At 46.5% G+C, this 16962-nt stretch overlaps 1 protein-coding gene across 4 annotated transcripts in view; it reads left to right on the forward strand.

Annotated features, from left to right (window-relative positions):
• Positions 1 to 16962, forward strand: part of PPARA (peroxisome proliferator activated receptor alpha) — a 65228-nt gene that overhangs the window by 21012 nt on the left and 27254 nt on the right. For 3 of the 4 annotated variants that reach the window (XM_081594959.1, XM_081594958.1, XM_081594956.1), the window contains one exon: positions 15934 to 16183. In XM_081594959.1, coding sequence (XP_081451085.1) covers positions 15970 to 16183 — 214 coding nt within the window. In that variant the 5' untranslated portion in view covers positions 15934 to 15969. Of the gene's footprint in view, positions 1 to 13677; positions 13861 to 15933; positions 16184 to 16962 lie in introns of all 4 variants that reach the window. The other variant, XM_081594957.1, reaches the window with a different exon arrangement.

Raw genomic sequence — 16962 nt, forward strand, 5'->3', positions numbered from 1 at the left:
CTGGCCTGTGGGGGACAATTTATCTGAATGGATTTACCCAATACACGGTCTTTTGTGACTGGCTTCTTTCACTTAGCATAATGTTTTCAAGGGTCATCCATGTTGTATCACGAATCAATACTTCATTTCTTTTTGTCACCAAGAATACTGTATCCATATAGTACGTTTTGGGACTTCCCAGGTGGTGGTAGTGGTAAAGAACCTGCCTGCCAATGCAGGAGATGTGAGTCTGACCCCTGGGTCGGGAAGATCCCCTGGAGGAGGGCATGGCAGCCCACTCCCGCATTCTTGCCTGGAGAGTCCCATGGACAGAGGGAGGAGCCTGGCGGGCTGCAGTCCGTGGGGCCGCACAGAGTCAGATTCGACTGCAGTAGCACACACAGGCATGCAGGCCTCGTGTGCTTTATTCATCCAGTGATCAGTTGGTGGACTTGTGAGTAATTTCCACTCTTGGCTGTGATGAATAATGCTGCTGTGAACGTTTCATGTACAGGTTTTTGTGGAGATGTATGTTTTCGTTTCTCTAGGAGTGGAATTGCTGTGTCATGTGGTAACTCTGTGTTTAACCTTTTGGAGGAACGGATAAACTGTTTCCCAAATGGCTCCATCATTTTACAATCTCAGTAGCAATATGTGAGGGTTCCAGTTTCCCCGCATCTTTACCAATACTTGTTATTGTCTGTCTTTTGTATTACAGTCATTCTAGTGGATGTGAAGTGGTATCTCACTGTGGTTTTGATTTGACCGGTGACGTTTAGCATCTTTTCATGCACCCGTTGGCCATTTGTATATCTCCTTTGGAGAAATGTCTGCTTAAATCCTTTGCCCATTTTTTAATTGGGTATCTGCCTTTTTGTTGTTGAGTTGTAAGAGTGCTTTATATCTTCTGGATAGAAGTCTTGTGTCAGATATTTGATTTTCACATTTTTCTCCCATTTTGTGAGTTGTCTTCACTTTCTTGATGATAATGTTTATAGCACTTTTTAAAAAAATTTCAACATCCAATTTGTCTTTTCCTTTTGGCACTTGTGCCCTTGGTATGTGTTCAGGTTTCTTTGTGAACATAAACTTTCATGTCACTGGCATAAATACCCAAGAGTGCAATTGATGAGTCATATACCTTTATGTTAACCGTTTCACATTTCACATTAAAAAGATTGAGAGAAAGTGGTTGTGACCTTGTAACCAACTTATTCTATGTGTGTAAAAATGATTGGCTCCATTGTCTAAGATGGAATGGAGCTGATTTACTCTCCTGCCAGAGACAACCAGAAATCCAGACAAGTATATGAAACAATGTTTTTCAAGACATTGGACGTCAGGCAATGAATGGCACTGAAAACAAACCAGGTGAGAGGTGTGATATAAGTGAGTTTCCAGGCCGTGGTGCCAGAAGGAGGAGCCTGGGCAGAGCTTGGCAGGGTCTTTACGTTGAGGAGATGGAGCTGAGAGTCTGGAGAGACCAAAGTGTCTAGTGTTCCCAGGGCAGAGCACCAGAGGTGAAAGCTCCGGACACCCGCTAAGTGCTGCTTGGTGCAGGCATGTGAGTAAAACTGCTTGAGGCCAGTAAAAGAACCATCTGGGAGGATTAGAAGGACCAGTGTCCAGCAGCCAAGCTGGACCAGGAATAGTGCCTGGCACTCACATGGGGCTGGGAACAGTGCCTGTTTCCACTTACCAGTCTGCAAAAGCTCATCCTTCAAGAGGAATTGGACAGAGTACTCAGAAAGATCTTGCCTCAGTAGGGGGATAGCTGCACTGGATTACATGCTGCTGTGGTCCTGCCTGACGATTCTCAACATTAATACACAAAAGGATCTTTTCCGAGTAATTTAACTACATCCCAGAAGAAAGCTCAAGAATCTTTATAGGAATACAGAATTACTCAGTACTGAATAAGGTAAAAAATAAATTACAGTGTCTGACATCTAATCAAGGATTACTAGATAAGCAAAAAAAAGCCAGAAAAGAGGATCCATAATGAGGGGGGAAAAAAATCAGAGTTGAAACTTACCCAAAACTGATATATACTGGTGTGGAGACCCTAGGGGAAAACTGGGGGACAGAAAAAAAAAAACATTTGGAGAAATAATGGGATCAGTTCTTTGGGAAGATTTACAGTTCTTTAAGTTTATGTATCTAATAACACAGCTTTAAAATACATGAAGCAAAAACTGATAGAACTGCAAGGAGAAACAGACAAAAACAAAATTATAGTCAGATAATTTATTAAATATAGGGAATATCAACAAGGATATGGAAGACTTGAACAATATTATCAAACAATTTGATCTGACATTCTATATAGAACAATCTACCAAACAACAGCAGAATATGCATCATTTTCAAGTGCATACAGAATATTTACCAGATACATTGTATTCTGGGCCATAAAACATATCCCAATAAACTTTAAAAGGTTTAAGTCATATAAAGTAGATTCTCTGACATAATGGAATTAAATTAGAAGTCACTAACAAAACCATGAGTGAAAAATCACCAAATATTTGGAAATTAATTGCATGCTTCCAAATAAGCCATGTATCAAAAAAGAAATCAAAGAAGAAATTAGAAAGTATTTTGAAATGAATGAAAATTAAAAACAACATGTTGAAATGTGTGGAATCTGCTATAGCAGTACTTAGATGCAAATTTATAACACTAAGCACCTTACTAGAAAAGAAGAAAGAACTCCTTAAGAAACTAGAAAAAGAAGAGCAAATTAAACCCAATGTAAGTAGAAAAAAGGACATAATAAAGATCAGGGTGAAATCAATGAACAGAAAGCCAAACATAACTGAGAAGACCAATGAAATATTAATACAAAGCTGGTTCTTGTGAAAAGATAAATAATATTGATAAACTTCTAGCCTGTTTTATTCAGAACAAGAAGAAAAGATACGAACTACTAATATCTGCAATGAGAGAGGTGACATCACTACAGGTTCTACAGCTATCAAAAGGATAATAAGAAAACATTATGAACTTTATGTCAATAAATTTGACAACTCAAATAAAAAGACAAGTTACTTGAAATATGCATATTTCCAAAACTAAACTCAAGAATAAATTGATCATCTATCTGGCCCTACATCTATTAAATAAATAGAATTTGTAGTTAAAAACCTTTCCACAAAGAAACCTCAGGCTTAAATGGCTTCACTGGTAGATTCTACCAAATATCTAAAGAATAAATAATACCATTCTATACAAAATCTTCCAAAAAATTGAAGAGGTGGAAGTACATTCCAGTTCATTCTAGGAGGCTAGCATTAATCTGATACCAAAACTAGGCAAAGGCATTACAAGTAAAGAAAACGAAATACCAAAATCCCTCTGGACATAGATACAAAAATTCTAATTTATAGTTTAGGACATTGAATCTATGATGTATAAAATAATGTTATATCATAGCCAAATGGGTTCAGCCCAGGAATGTAAGGATGATTTAACAGTCAAAAATTAGCGTAATTCACCGAATTAACAGAATGAAAAAAAACTGCATGATCATTTCAATAGATGTAGAAGAAGCTTTTGATGAAATTCCGTATTTGCTACTAAGAGAAATCACTGTTTTTTACAAAGGTACAACAGCCGTGCAGCGGAGAAAGGACAATCTTTTCAAAACTGTTTATCCATGTGCCCAAAATGAACTTTGATCTGCTCCTCACATCACATACAAAAATGAACTCAAAGTGGATCATAGGTATCTAAATGTAAAATCTTAAACTATAAAACTTCTAGGAGAAAGCAAGAATTAAGAATATCTATGTGAGCTTGGGTTAGGCAACAATTTCATAGTTATGACACCAATAGCACAATCCACAAAAGGAAAAAAATTGATGAATTGGACTTAATCAAAATGAACTTTTGCCCTTCAAAAGTCAGTGTTGGGAAAATGAAAATGCAAGCTACAGACTGAAAATAAATTTTTGTAAAGCATAACCCTGATAAAGGACATATAACCAGAATACAGGAAAAAAAAACTTAGGAAATTCGCTCATTAAGAAAATAACCCAGTTTTTAAATGGTCAAGAGATTTGAACTGACACATCACCAAAGAAGATACGTGGGTAGCCAATAAGCATGAGAAAAAATGTCCCACATCATTAGTTGCCAGGGCAATGCAAATTAAACTTACAATCCCTATACTAGGGTTTCACAGCTTTCACAGAGGTAATAAGGTGCTACTACAGACCCATTAGAAGAGCTAAAATTCAAATGAGTGACCACACCAAATGTTGGCCATATCATGGAGGAACTGGACCTCTCATACACTGCTAGTAGAAATGAAAAACAATGCAAACACTTTGGGAAACAGCTTGGCAATCTCTTAAAAAGTTAAACACCTACCATTTCATTTGATCCAGCAATCCCACGCCCATGTATTTAGTGAAGAGGAAAAAATGCATCTGTCCAAATAGAGACTGATACATGAATGTTTATAGCTGCTTTATCTGTAATAACTCAGACTTGGAAACAGTCCAAATGTCCATCCACAGGTGAATGGAATATTACTTTGCAATGAAGAGGAATGAACTCTGGATGTGTACAACAATCCCAAAGAAGTACGCTGAGTGAAAGGAAACAAACAAAAGGAGTATACACCAAGTGATTCCATTTATATAGAACTCTAGAAAATGCAGATAAGAAAGAAAGAAAGAAAGCAGATCAGTAGGGTGGGGGTCCAGAGGGGTGAGAGATAGAGGTTACAGGTGGGCAGAAAGAAACTCTGGGGGCAAAAGGTGTTTTTACTGTCTTGATAGCGATGGTTTCACAGGTGTGCGCGTATATCAAAACTTCTCCAACCATGTACTATAAACACATACAGGGACTTCCCTGGTGGTCCAGTGGTTAAGCATCCGCCTTCCAATGCAGGGGACACAGGTTCAATTCCCCAGTCAGGAATCTAAGGTCCCACGTGCTGTAGGTCCCAGTAAGCCTGTGTGCTTTGACTGCTGAGAGCCTTAGAGCCCATGGGCAGCAACTAAGACTTGACACAGAAAAATAATTGTGTTTTTTAAAAAATATAATACAAATTGAAAAAAATTAATATGTACAGTTTATTGTATGCCAGTTATACATCAGTAAGGCCGGTTTTTAAAAACAAAAAAATGATTCACTCATAATTGGCATTAAAACTGTAGGCTTGGCCCTGAAGTCATCAGCTAAGACTCACGTGGCCCAACGTAAAGACACTTGCAAAAATGACTCCGTTGGCAAAGTTGAGTAGACAGTTCTCCACTTAATATGCAAACAGCAGCATGAGAACTGGAAATTGCATTAATTATCTATGTTTCATTTTGCCATGACTTTAAACCTCCAACCTCCACTTAATAAACAAATTGAAATGATGCTATTTTTTTTCTCAGCTCTAAACTTTACTAAACAGTCTAGTTAAGAATAACATTCTTGCAACAGAGTGTCTGTTCTTAACATAGATTAAACTGGGAAGGAAAAACAGCTGTGGGTAATTCAGGAACTAGACAATAAATCTCAAAATCTCAAAATTCTGTAGCAGTTGACCGGAAGGCTGTGAAACATGAGCCCTGGGAGATTTTATGCCGTGAACTCTACCGGGGATAATAGCATGTGAGTTAGGGTGGAGACTGGAGGCTGCCTGGCATGGCTCAAACCCCACCTCCACCCGTGCTGAGACCCTGGGCCTGGGGCTGTGACCTCTGGGTACTGCAGTCACCTTACCTCTAAATTAAGCGTATTCACAGGACCTTCCTCATGGGGTTGTTGCAAGGATGGAATGAGTTAACGCATGCTTGGCACGTGATGAAGACTCAAGGAGCATTAGCCTCCATCATGCACGGCAACAAAATCTCTAAATTTAGAGCAGCACAGTGTCTGCATGGTGGCCAATGATGTCACGTTGATGCGTAAGAGCCTGTAAAACCACAGCAACGTGGTACAGAGGAGACCCGGGCAATTTTCAACTCTTCACCACAAGTTAGATGGCTAGAAGAGATGCTGGAGTTGAATTTCATAACTCCGTTAGAAAAAAACACATTTCCCCATCATTGCTTGTGAGACGAGATAAGTACCAGGCTATCCCGGGAGGGAGAGACTCCAGAGTCTCAGAGAGAGACACAGTTGCCAAGCTAAAAGAATACACTGGAGCTTTCCCACCTTCCCACCTGATGGCCGGTTCAGCTGGATATTGAGTTACGAGTGGGAGTCCCTTCCTTTCCCCGTTGTAAGCGTGCTGTCCTGTTGTCTTCTGCTCCCAGTGCTGCTGTTGAGAAATTCAAGAGCATTCTGAAGCAGTAAGTCAAGTCGCCTACATAGGAGCCTTCACGTTGCAAACGTTCAAAGATTTGAACGTGCGTTTGCGTGTCCAGTCATGTCAGCTGGTTCAGGTGTCTGGTGTACATTGCTGTGTGCGTGCATCCTCTACAAGTGGTTATACTTGTGAGTACAGTCATACGGTATCTCTGTTTCAAGTCGACAATGTCCAGAAACAAATGTAAAACCAGCGGTGGTGTAGCTGGTACTGCTGCGAGCCCCTGTATGCCAGCTGTTGTACCATTGTTATTGTGCAGTCACTCAGTCGTGTCCGCCTCTCTGCGACCCCATGGACTGCAGCAAGTCAGGCTTCCCTGTCCTTCACTATCCCCCAGAGCTTGCTCAAATTCATGTCCATTGAGTTGGTGATGCCATCCAACCATCTCATCCTCTGTCATCCCCTTCTCCTCCTGCCCTCAATCTTTCCCAGCATCAGGGTCTTTTCCAATGAGTCAGCTCTTTGCATCAGGTGTCCAAAGTATTGGAGCTTCAGTTTCAGCATCAGTCCTTCCAATGAATATTCAGGACTGATTTCGTTTAGGATGGACTGGTTTGATCTCCTTGCAGTCCAAGGGACTCTAAAGAGTCTTCTCCAGCACCACAGTTCAAAAGCATCAATTCTTCAGCGCTCAGCCTTCTTTAAGGGCGTGATTAAAGGTTAAAGGTGGGGCTGGGGCAGGGGGAGACCTGAGGAAGGAGGAGGGACAGTCGTTCCACACACGCTCGGGCCAACCAGCATGTGGATGTTAGTAACCCCAATCACAGCTGTTGAGACTGCGTTTCAGGTATCCAAGGTCACCCAGAGCAGGATGGGGCTTCATCTGCCCGCCCGATGCTGCTGCTGCTAAAAGCTGTAGGAGACGAACAGTAGTAACATCCTCAGAACTTTCCAGAAGAGGAGGCAACGTTGACAGAGTCTGAGCCTGTGTGTCCCGCAGACACCATCACCACAGCCCACCCCTGAATTCGCCACCTTCCCCCTCCACGACTCTCTTGGCTCTGGGAACCAGCTTTTCTCTTCACGTTCCCGGTTTCATGATGCCACCTCGTCTCCCAGTTACCTGAGCCAGGGAGGAGGTGTGTGCCAGGCTCTGTCCCAGTTCCCTGCTCCATCCCCGCCCACCGGCCATGGCAGATCTCTGTCCTCTTCCCTCCCGCCTGCCCAGATCAGCCCCAGGGGTGCGTTGCCTCTTATGGGGGGGCAGTTACCACATCCTCTGAAGGAGTCCTGCTGCTTCTCACTTGGCCTGCTTTCAACTCTGGATTCCACCTGCTGTCAGAACAAGCCTGGTACAGTTCCTCCCATGTCACCGTCCTGCCCGCATCCCTCCGTGGCTGCTTCCTGCTTGCAAGGTGGAGGCCACAGGCTGAGTCCTGGGCCGTGAGGGGTGATGCACCTTGACTGCACTGCAGCCTCTCCCCCAGTGCAGGGCCCCCCCAATCCATGCTGCACCAAAAAGGGTCCCAGGTTCTCTGGGGCTCCCTCTCGGAGGCCGGGCTCATTTCCCCACCGCTTGGATCTCAGCTCACCTCCGACTTGCTTCGACCTGCAGAAATTGGCCAAAGTGAAGCAGTATTTACGAGTGAGGTTGCGAAGCTTCCACACTCCCTCCTGGAAGACAAAGGCACCTGCACGAGCCAGGGCTGGCCTCCTAGGAGAGAGGCCACATGGTGAGAAGGGCCCAGCCCGCACCCAGCATCCGTCCCCACCGGCCCCCCAGCCACGGCGACCCACTGACCGCAGAAGACCCAGCCAGCCCAGCCCGTGTTGCTGACCCACAGAACTGTGAGCAAACACAGTGGATAGAGTTCAAGCCGCTGAGCTGTGGGGTTGTTTGCTGCCAGCCACGGGTCACGGGCCCAGCCCCCTCAACGTGGGTGATCCCGACCTTCTTGGCTACTCAGTGATGTTTCAGGTCAACTCTGCACACGGACTGTGCCCTTTTCTTAGAAACGTCTCCTCACCTTTTTCTTCTGCTGCGTTTCTTTCTGGCCACCTCTTAGGATTCAGCGTGGACATGCCCTCCCTGGTGGAGGCTCCCCGACCCTCATGATGTTCCCAGATGGCCCTCGTCACACTGCCTCTGCCATCACTTGCTTATTTCTCTCTCTTCACATCTAGGCCGCACAAGGCGTGTCCCTCTCTGAGCCTCTGGTCCCCTCTGTCGGTGGGACCAGGGCTGCCTCCCCTGCCCCAGTGTGGACCCATAGAGAAAGCACTGCAGTAACTGTTCCGGAAGGCCTGGTTCCAGGGGTGCTCCCCGCACCCCCCCAGTCTCAGCTCCCACACCCCTACCCTGGAGCTGTGGGTCCCCCCTAAGTTGTCTCCAGGAGAAGCATGGCCACCAGCTCAGGGGAACTCACACGGTCCACCAAGTTCATAAAACACGGCTCCCATCCCAGCGGTGAGCCCCAGCTTGACTCACGTCCTGTCGTCTGTGGGATGTTCCTACCAACACCCATCAGGCCCTCCTTGCCTGGAGTGTTGCTGTTCAGTTTTGTGACCATCTAGGCCCTTGGTCCTCCACTGCTTGTCTGTCGTCTGAGTGGTAGAAGCTCAGTGTCCTCCCCGCTGCTCCTGCTTCCATCTTCATTGGGTCAAAGTGTTTGTGTCGTAAACATGAGTTTCATTTCTGTGGACTTTCACTCATAACTTTTTAAATTTATTTTTTAACTGAAGTTGAGTTGATTTACAATGTTCTGTTCATTTCTGCTGCAAAGTGATTCAGTTATACACACACACACACACGGTGATGGTTTAGTTGCTCAGACATGTCCGATTCAGCGACCCCATGGACTGTAGCCTGCCAGGGTCCTCTGTGCATGGGATTTCCCAGGCAAGAATACTGGAGTGGGTTGCCATTTCCTTCTCCAGGGGATCTTCCCAACTCAGGAATCAAACCTGGCTCTCCTGCATTGCAGCCAGGTTCTTTACTGACTGAGCTACATAGTAGCCTTATATATATATATTCTTTTTCATGTTCTTTTTCATTATGGCTTGTCACAGGGTACTGAATATAGTTCCCTGTACTATGCAGGAAGACCTTGTTGTCCATCCGTTCTATGTGTAATAGTTTTCATCTGCTAACCTCAAACTCCCAGACCATCCCTCTCCAACCCCCCGTCAGAAATCTGTTCTCTCTGTGAGTCTGCTTCTGTTTCCCAAATAGGTTCATTTGTGTCGTATTTTAGACTCCACATATAAGCAATATCGTATGGTATTTGTCTCTCTTTTTCTGACCTACTTTACTTAGTATGATAATCTCTAAGTCCATCCACGTTGCTGCCATTGGCTTTGTTTTATTCTTCCTTATGGCTGAGTAGTATTCATTTGTATATCTTTATCACTTCTTCTCTAGCCACTCATCTGTCCATGGACAGTTAGATCGCTTCCACGTCTTGGCTGTTGTAAATAGTGCTGCTGTGAACACAGGGATGCATGTATCTTTTGGAATTACAGTTTTATCTGGATATCCATCCAGGAGTGGGATTGCTGGATCACATGGCAACTCTATTTTTGGTTTCTTGAGGGACCTCCGTACTGTTTTCCATAGTGGCTGCATCCATTGACTTTGGTTCCTATATCAAGCTTCTCAGCTCACTCAAATTCCATTGTAGCTGACCGCAATGCGTGTCCAAAGTTGCCACTTTCCTGTAATTATTTTGGTATCACCATCCACAAAAGTAAGATTGTATTTAAGAACGATAACTCCATTTTCAGAAATATGGGAAGGAGTTGGGTTTGAAGTGCTGGAACAAATTCATGATAGAGTGTGACCTTTGTATAAAACTGGAGGGAGATTTCTTGGAAATGGTCAGGAACACTCTCTTTGTACCTTTAAAGACAGAGGTGTAGAGGCTCACAACTCTCCTTTTGTCTCCCATTTCTGCCGGCCAGACTCTTGATTACAAAATTTACACCTTAGGCCTCGTTGGGAAAGATCTAGAAAGCTCTCGTCAAACCTCTTGTGCAGACTACTCCTAGTGTGTTTGATTTAATTCATTAAAGTACACAGTCCTTTGTTTTCTTATTATGATACTCTGGTACTTTTCTCTTCTGTTTTAAACGTGTTTCCTAGGCCTTTTCTATACTTAGTTTGTTAATCATTATACAGGCACTAATGATTAATCTATTTCAGTGAACTTCAGGTGCAAGGTAAAGGTGCAGAGGGCTTTTTAGCATTATTTTGTTTATTTTGAAATGTTGTTTCCAGTCCTAACCCAACAAGTTAAGCCAAAAGTCATCTCAATAGTTGTGTAATCTCTATAAAGTATACAGGAAAGTATAAAGAATCTGACAAGGTAGTAAATTAGAGTTGATGAAAAGTGGAAAAATTTTCTGTCTGAAAGCTGCTTGTCTGCTCCACAAATGGTACTCTTTTGACAAAAATTCCCTCTTTTACCTTTAACCACTCAATGAAGTCTGCTGCTGCTGCTGCTAAGTTGTTTCAGGGTGTCCAACTCTGTGTGACCCCATAGACGGCAGCCCACCAGGCTCCCTCGTCCCTGGGATTCTCCAGGCAAGAACACTGGAGTGGGTTGCCATTTCCTTCTCCAGTGCATGAAAGGGAAAAGTGAAAGTGAAGTTGCTCAGTCGTGTCTGACTCTTAGCGACCCCATGGACTGCAGCCCACGAGGCTCCTCCGTCCATGGGATTTTCCAGGCGCGAGTGCTGGAGTGGGGTGCCATTGCCTTTTCCCAATGAAGTCTAGTCAGACTTAACTGATGAAGACAGTTGTCAGCAGATTGCTCAAAGGTGGCATTATGAAGCCTGAGAAGGGATCATCTACAAGGGCCTTACGTATAGTAAGAGCTGAACAGAGAAAGGGAAAGAGCAGCAAAGGAAAAGACTGACTTTGGCTCAGCAATTTAGCTGGACCCTTTTGAGTCAAACAGGTTCTGAGTGAGAGAACTGTAGCCTAATTCCACTTGTTCTTTTTCTTGAGTATCTGATGTCACAGCACAGAAATATGTTTAGATGGTGAACTTTTATTTAGTTATTTAGTACTTTATTTCAGAGAACGTAAACAAAAGGCCTTCTAGGTCCAAGAAACTCTGTTAATAATGTGAGGGGCTGGGGCTTCCGTGGTGGTCCAGTGGCTAAGACTCCACGCTCCCAATGCAGGGGGCCTGGGTTCGATTCCTGGTCAGGGAACTAGATCCCATATGCCACCACTAAGGCCTGGAACAGCCAAATAAATTAATTAAATAAATAAATACTTTTTTAAAAAACTTAAAGAAGTAACGTAAGGGGACGAAAATGGGTGAGACACAGCAACAGCCTCGGGAGCCAACAGCCACGTGAGCCCCGCCCTGTCTGCCATTCCAGTCAAATGATGAGACTTCGTGACTCCTTCAAAGCGCTGGTTTCTCACCGAACGTTTTCCAGGTTCTCTCTCTGCTGCTTCTCTGGTAGAGTCAGGCTGGTGCTCTGTCCACGCCTCTCCTGAGCGGTCTGTGATGTGTGCCAGTCGGCTGCCCAGGCGGCGGGCACGGTCCCCACCCTCAGGATAAAGGCGCACCCGCCCGCCCGCCTCCCCGTGTGAAGCCTTTTCTGCCCACTTGGACTTTGCGGTCCACTATGTTCACCGTGACGCAAAGAGTTGGGTGTGACTTAGCGGCTAAACAACAACAAACCACAGCGATGCTTGGATTTGCTTTGTTTGTTTGGTCTCTCGGGCCTAGTTTTTAAATCCTATAATGGTTATGATTGACTCTGTTAATTTCTCTTTTTTTCATTTAACTTTTTTTTAAATCTTTTTTTCACTGCACCGCTCGGCATGTGGGGTTATATAATTGTTCCCTGATCAGGGATCAAACCCACACCCCCTGCGTTGGCAAAGCTGAGTCTTAACCACTGGACCATCAATATTTTGACTGATAAATGTTCTATTAAAAGTAGAATTTTAGCAGTTTACATTTGAGTTTCCCATATACAGGATGCAGTTCTAACACTTAAGTTGGATGAGAAAGGGGGGAAATAAATGTATTTAGAAGCCAGCGAGTCTCAGAATGGACTGTCCAGGAAGGGGGATGGAGTATGCATTCCCCACGTCTTTGTTGGAACTCGGCTTTATTACCTGTCCTCAACACCCGCAACTCCCTCCCTCGCTTCTCCCGGCCCAGAAACCGAGGCCTGTTTGACCTTTATTCGCATCATCTCCTGATGTCTTGCCTCTCGGCTACACTGGGAGCTGCTGAGACATCATTGGTGATGTTTTTTTTCTCCCTCCTAAAGCCCCGGAGGACATAGGACCCTGGGCACAGGGCACGGTAACTGGCATCTCGTTGCCCGTCCTGACGGACCAGGGGTGGCCGTGTTCTGGGGGTTCCAGAGGCAGGGACTTGCCGTGACCTCCCTGATGCCAGAGCAGAGGTGACAGTGATGTGGAGACAGCGTGTACAGAGGCTACCAGAAGCGCAGACCAGCGGGGTAGGGCGGGTGCCACGTGGCCTCGACTCTACCTGCGGAAACGTCCAAAGGGCAGTGTCCCTTATCTCTCAGGCTGGAAGCAGGCAGGGCCAGTGCGTCCAGTGATGTGTGGCGGCCGGTCCTCTGGCCAGAGGTCATGGTGTTGCCTCACTTCCAGGGATCTCGCTTCAGTTCAGTTCAGTTCAGTTGCTCAGTCGTGTCTGACTCTTTGCGACCCCGTGAATCGCAGCACGCCAGGCCTCCCTGTCCATCACCAACTCCCGGACTCTACCCAAACTCATATCCATCGAGTCGGTGATGCCATCCAACCATCTCATCCTCTGTCGTCCCCTTCTCCTCCTGCCCCCAATCCTTCCCAGCATCAGGGTCTTTTCCAATGAGTCAACTCTTCGCATGAGGTGGCCAAAGTATTGGAGTTTCAGCTTCAACATCAGTCCTTTCAATGAACACCCAGGACTGATCTCCTTTAGGTTGGACTGGTTGGATCTCCTTGCAGTCCAAGGGACTCTCAAGAGTCTTCTCCAACACCACAGTTCAAAAGCATCAATTCTTTGGCGCTCAGCTTTCTTCACGGTCCAACTCTCACATCCATACATGACCACTGGAAAAACCATAGCCTTGACTAGACTGACTTTTGTTGGCAAAGTAATGTCTCTGCTTTTTAATATGCTGTCTAGGTTGGCCGTAACCTTCCTTCTTAATCTTATGGAAGTTTAATGATTCCCTTTTCTTTTTCGTTGTGGCATTATTGTTGACTATGATCATTTATTGTCAGAATCCTGGCATGAGATGTGAATCTCACAAAAGCATGTGAACTGGACCCATTTTTCATTTCTAAGGGAAGCAAACCATCCCTTCATCTTTGCACTTGAAGCTGCTATTGACTTGCAGCCAGGCTGAGATGGGAAATGCTTTTACACAAGTACATTCCATGGGTCTGCTTTTCGCAGGGTCCTCTCCTTTGGTCCCAAGAGCCCAGCCTTCCGTGGTCGTGGTGGCTCAGAGGGTAAAGTGTCTGCCCTCAACGCAGGAGACCTGGGTTCGATCCCTGGGTTGGGAAGATCCCCTGGAGAAGGAAATGGAAACCCGCTCCAGTATTCTTGCCTGAAAAATCCCGTGGACAGAGGACTCTGGTAGGCTACAGTCCATGGGGTCGCAAAGAGTTGGATATGACTGAGCGACTTCCCTTTCTTTCTTTCTTTTCTTTTCTTCCTTGGTCCCAAGAGCCCAGCCTTCTGTGATTGTGGAGGGACTGCAGCCCCTCGCCCCGCTGAGCCCAGGCCACGACTGGCGGCACACGCCCCTCAGGTCGTGTCCTGGACGTGCGCATGGGCCTCCCTGAGACCATTTCAGAAGCTGAATGTCACCTCGTCGGCCTCGTTGGCGAGGAGGGACCAGACTGGGCTGGGGGGTGAACTTGGAGGGGGCCTCAGGAAGGCAGGGAGGGGAGGGTGGTTCAGGCAGGGGGCCAGAGCCAGCGCTGGGAGTCTAGACGGGGCGATGACCCGGGGCCGCTGGTCTCGGGGGCGTGGGGGCCAGTAACCTGGGCTAGGTGGGGAAGGTTTGTCACCAGGGCCCACGTTGTGCAGGAGGCCGGGCCCTGGTCTGAAGGTCACAGGAAGTGGTTTCAGAGGTTTGGGCAACAGCGTGAACCCAGCCAGCACGAGGAGGACCTGTGCTTTGACTTTGCACCTGTGCTCTGGCTGCCCTCGCGGCGGGTCACGGGCTGCAGCCCCCGACAATGTTTGCTTCTAACCGTCTGGGAGGCCCGTAGTCCAAGATCAAAGTGTGGGCGGCTTTGGTTCCTCTGAAGGCCCCTCTGCTCAGGTCACAGGGCTGCCGTCCACTGTGTCCTCATGGGCTGCCCGCCACACCCCATGTACACCCCAGTGTCTCTTGTGTGTCCAGATTTCCACCAGCCACATTGGATTAGGGCCCCCTCTGAAGACCTCATCTTAATGTAATCACCCCTTTATTATGTCCACATGCAACCCCATTCTAGGGCCCTAGAGCTTCCCCGGTGGCTCAGTGGTAAAGAATGCACCTACCAATGCAGGAGACACAGGAGACGCGGGTTCAATCCCTGGGTTGGGAAGATCCCTGGAGGAGGGGATGGCCACCCACACCAGTATTCTTGCCTGGAGACTCCCATGGACAGAGGAGCCAGGCGGGCTACAATCCATGGGGTCGCAAAGAGTCAGACACGACTGAGCAGGCACGCACAGGCGTCAGGACTCCCACACAGGAATCTGGGGGGGCACGCTGCAGCCTGAAAGTGCCCATGTAGAGAGCGTTCTGTGTTTGAGTTGAAACAGCCTAGCACTGTCGGGGACTGACCTGTTGAGATTTTTGTAACATTAGATGTGTTTGTTACAGCGTAGTCACTTTAGGAACACCTAGCTGCATGACGCATCCCATGTGCACAGAGAACATATAATATTGTGCCCAGCGTGCCTGCCAGCTGCCTGCCCCTCCTGCTCCCCCCGGGACCCCAGCCGAGCCACACTGACCCGCTTGTGCCTGCAAGTACCCCCACAGGCATCCATCCTGGGGGCTGCGCACCTGCTGCTCCTTTCGCTGGAACATTCTCCCCGAGACGTCTGCACAGCTCTCTGCCTTGTTCCTGCAGGGGTCTGCGCCCTTTTAGGCGAGGCCCTCCCTGGCCAGCCCTGTGGAGCCGTGCCCTCCCCACCCCCCGCCCGCATCCTTGTGTGCCCATCAGACAGTCCAGATGTGTCCCCACCGGAAAGGCTGCCCCGGGGCAGCGGGGACTAAGCATGTGTCCGCTGCTATTTCCGTCTTCCTCCGATACACAGAGGGCACACACACAGGAGGGACTCCCAGCCGGGTCAGCTCTGGTTCCTGAGACGAGCTCTTGTTTAGAGATTTTCATTTTGGGGGCAGTTCCCTGGTGGTCCAGTGGTTAGGATTCAGTTCTGTCACTGCCAAGGACCTGGGTTCAGTCCCCGGTCAGGGAACCGAGATCCTGCAAGCTGCTTGACCAAAATAAAAAAATAATAATAATAAAATATGTTCCTTTTCTTACTGAGCTTATCAAGAGTCAAGCGGAGGATGGCCAACAATGTTACTCTTTCGATTATGAGTTCAGGTGTGTCTCCACTGACCAGTGATGCTTCCATTCAAGGAAAGCCAGCGGTCTTCCGGGTCTTCCAGCGTTTTCACCGATGGCTTCTCTCTCCCCCCAGGAGATCGGAGCTGGGCGGTGGGACCAGCTCCTCCCGATGGAGATGGTGGACACAGAGAGCCCCATCGGTCCCCTCTCCCCGCTGGAGGCTGATGACCTGGAAAGCCCGCTCTCGGCAGACTTCCTACAAGAGATGGGAACCATTCAAGAGATTTCTCAGTCTATTGGGGAGGACAGTTCCGGAAGCTTCAGTTTTACAGAATACCAGTACTTAGGAAGTGGTCCAGGATCTGATGGCTCCGTTATTACAGGTAAGTGCACCACTTCCTGGAAAGCTCTACTCTCTTTTCCGCAGAGAACAGTGTTCTCTTCACCTGGAGGAGAAGGCGCGTCTTTCTACCTTGAAATCTTCAGCCATGAGAGCATGACATTCAGCGCCGCTGGACTTTTGAGGCATCTCACAGTGTGTCCTTTTCATAAAAGCAGGCCATAAATCACATAATGCTTCAAATTCAGCTGGCAGATAGATTTTTTTTAATGTTGTGAGTTTATGTTTCTTTAAAGCAGAGACTCCTATTGTAATAAAAATCACACTCGTGTCTGGAAATGGATATGAACCGTCTCCCTACTCTTTTGTAAACTTTCATGTATAGGATGGAAAAACAACCAAGTCCTTCTGCAGAGCGTGGAGAACGGTATTAAATTTGTCATTGTTGTTGTTCAGTCGCTCAGTTGTGTCCGACTCTTGGCGGCCCGTGGACTGCACCACGCCTGACTCCTCTGTCCTCCACCATCTCCCGGAGTTTGCTCAAATCCACGTCCATTGGGTTGATGATGTCACTCAACTATCTCATTCTCTGCCACCTTCTTCTCCTTTCAGCTTCAGTCTTTCCCAGCATCAGGGTCTTTTCCATATGATAAACCGTAATGGAAAAGAATATTTTAAAAAAGAATGTATATATGTATATGTGTACAACTGAATCACTTTGCTGAACAGCAGAAATTAACACAGCGTGGCATACCAACTATGCTTCAGTAAAAAAAATACTAAAACTGTAAAAAAAAAAGGACTTTCAAGATGGTTACGGTA

Source organism: Giraffa tippelskirchi, chromosome 4 (genome assembly GCF_054371585.1).
Source record: "Giraffa tippelskirchi isolate mGirTip1 chromosome 4, T2T-mGirTip1v1.2.pri, whole genome shotgun sequence".
NCBI classification, from domain to species: Eukaryota; Metazoa; Chordata; class Mammalia; order Artiodactyla; family Giraffidae; genus Giraffa; species Giraffa tippelskirchi.